We start from the raw sequence: 2,784 nt of genomic DNA on the forward strand, positions 1-2,784 counted from the left end.
AACTATTTGTATTATATCTTTTTTCAAATATTTATCAACATTAACAAAATACAAAAAAAACAATTGTATGTCATGAGCAACTGGTAATATGTAATGTAATACATTTTTACTAATCTTTGACATTTATATAATACATATTTTTTTAAATACAACATTAAAAATAAAACAAAACTATTTAATAGCATATAATACTGAACATATTCATTTCATTTTGTAAATGTGGAACATTATAAATATATTAAAGTAAAACATTTCTGTGGATCAACTTAATACTCGCTAGTATACAAAATGTATATTTAAATGTAGATTAGTAGAAACAAAAGGAATATAAAATTATGATATATTTTTTAAATGTAGATCAACATTAGAAATAAAAGCAACAATATTTGACAGTAGATAATACTGGGCATATTTATTTTAAATACAGAATGTTAAAATTATATTCATGTAAAATAATGTCAGATACATATTACAAATAAAATATTTAAAAAAAAAAGTTTAGAAATGTGGATAAGTTTACTTTTAGCGATAAAAGTATTAAAACAAAATGTAGAGTCAATTGCGATTAATAGTTGAACAACATTTTGTGACAAAAACAAGTCGATACAAAGGTCATAATGACTTAAGTGATTTCAAAAAGAGTGCAGTCAAGTCTCCCACATGAAACATTTCCATTTCCTGTCTTCTATTTGCCAGGTGGAGGTACACAAAACTCTTCAGCAAACAAAGAAAAACACCACACAAGACTTATTGTCATAAAGCATCTTTATACAAAACATGACATTTTCCAAAAAAATTGTACTTTTTTTTTGTCTTTCCACGTCTTCTCGTGTAGGATGATTTTACAATTTGCCCACTCGTGTGTTTCTTCTTCAGCCAGCGAATGTTGACTTGTTGCAACATCCACCCGTGTCAAAAGGCTCCCACGCAAACTAAGCCATCAGCAGCACTCCAGTTTTATTCTGAAGGCACCCCGTGTTTCAACGCTTTTACTTTGTAGATATGCACTTCCGCTTCAACGTCGTTCCCCCCCGCACGTCTTCGTTAACAAGTGTACAAAAAGAGTCCATTTGATAATAACAAAAGGTAAAAATAACAAAGTTTGCACAGAGTTCTGCTTTTTTGACAACTTTGATACAAGCGATCCGCGTCAACTCGCCAATTTGAGAGCACTTCCGGAAGTCCGATTTGATCAGTCGTCATGACAACGAAGAAGACAAGCATCTTGTCCATGGCTCAGCTGCATTGTCCGAAGTGAAAATGAAAGTGATGACCGCATTAATACATATATTATTAGATAGCACATGAGTGAAAAGAAAGCTACGATGTTTTGTTCCGGTAGCTTAATTAGCATATTTTGACCTAGTTTGGATTCTTGCACGCACACAAAGTATCTAAGTGCATCCTTTCGCTTTCTCTAAAAAAAAAAAAAAGTTTGGACGCCCCCGCCTCGATACATTCTTTTCTCGCTTTTCAGTCGGGACATTCAGAGTTGAAGACCACATCCTAAAAAGTAAAATAAAAAAAGGCGACACGCACACACTGAAAAAGTCTACTCACAAACTTCCTTGCATCATATAAATATAGACAACATTTTTTAAAAAGTGCTTATTTAAAAGAAATTAAGGTGATTTTTTTTTTTTTTTTTTTTCTTAAACCAGGAGATCCAAAAGGGTCCTTCAAAGTACGACAACACTGACGAGGATTGTCCTCTGGAGAACATTCATGGCGTCCAAGAAGTTCATGCAAGCTCGTACCAACAAGAGTTCATTGCACGTGTCCGTCAAGTACTGACACTACGCTCATGTGTGTGTGTGTACGTGTGTGTACGTGTGCGTGTGTGTGTGTGTGTGTGTGTGTGTGTGTGGCACGCCGGGTATAAATATCACCAAGGACAAACATGAGAAATGTTACTTAAAAAAAGAAAAGTACTCTTACAAGAAAGTCAGCAGGATGTGGTGTGCAGCAATAACCACTAGGGGCAGACATGAGCAGAGTGGTCAGGCGATCATGTACTGGGTGATGTCAGGCGATCATGTACTGGGACTGGGTGGTGTCAGGCGATCATGTACTGGGTGATGGCTCTCAGGGCGTACAGCAGCTCCGCCTGCAGGCGCGCCTCCATGACCAGCAGGTTGACGTGGATCTGTGCAGACACAACGCTCAACTCAGCTGATAAAAATATAAGACGGCATTTATGGAGAGAAATATAATACTCAGGTTATTGCACGAAAGGGCTCGATAGGTGGCGGTTTGGCAATGCATTGTGGGACAAAGGCTTTGTTTACAATGTGGAAAATGTATCGTACAAAATAGGGCTGTCCCGATACCAATATTTTAATACCGCTACCAAAATGTATTTTGATACATTTCTAAATAAGGGGCACCACAAAAAATGTCATTATTGTCTTTATTTGAACTAAAAATCTTAGTGTACATGAAACATATGTTTATTATTGTAATTTAGTCCTTAAATAAAATAGTGAACATACTAGACAACTTGTCTTTTAGTAGTAAGTAAACAAACAGACTCCTAATTAGTCTGCTGACGTATGCAGTCATTTATCTACCTATTATTTTGTCTACATTATGAGGGACAAACTGTAAAAAAAAAAAGATTATTAATCTACTTGTTCATTTACTGTTAATATCTGCTTATTTTCTGTTTTAACATGTTCTATCTACACTTCTGTTAAAATGTAATAATCACTTATTCTTCTCTTCTTTGATACTTTACATTAGTTTTGGGTGATACCACACATTTAGGTATCGATCCGATACCAA

General features: G+C 34.9%; 1 protein-coding gene across 1 annotated transcript in view; it reads right to left on the bottom strand.

Annotated features, from left to right (window-relative positions):
- Positions 1-385: 385 nt before the first annotated feature.
- Positions 386-2,784, bottom strand: part of sesn4 (sestrin 4) — a 47,183-nt gene continuing 44,784 nt past the window's right edge. Inside the window, exon 9 of the mRNA XM_061930209.1 lies at positions 386-2,146. Within this exon, the coding sequence (XP_061786193.1) occupies positions 2,057-2,146 (90 nt within the window). The 3' untranslated portion in view covers positions 386-2,056. The remainder of the gene's footprint in view (positions 2,147-2,784) is intronic.

Source organism: Nerophis lumbriciformis, linkage group LG36, assembly GCF_033978685.3.
Source record: "Nerophis lumbriciformis linkage group LG36, RoL_Nlum_v2.1, whole genome shotgun sequence".
In the NCBI taxonomy this organism is placed as follows: domain Eukaryota; kingdom Metazoa; phylum Chordata; class Actinopteri; order Syngnathiformes; family Syngnathidae; genus Nerophis; species Nerophis lumbriciformis.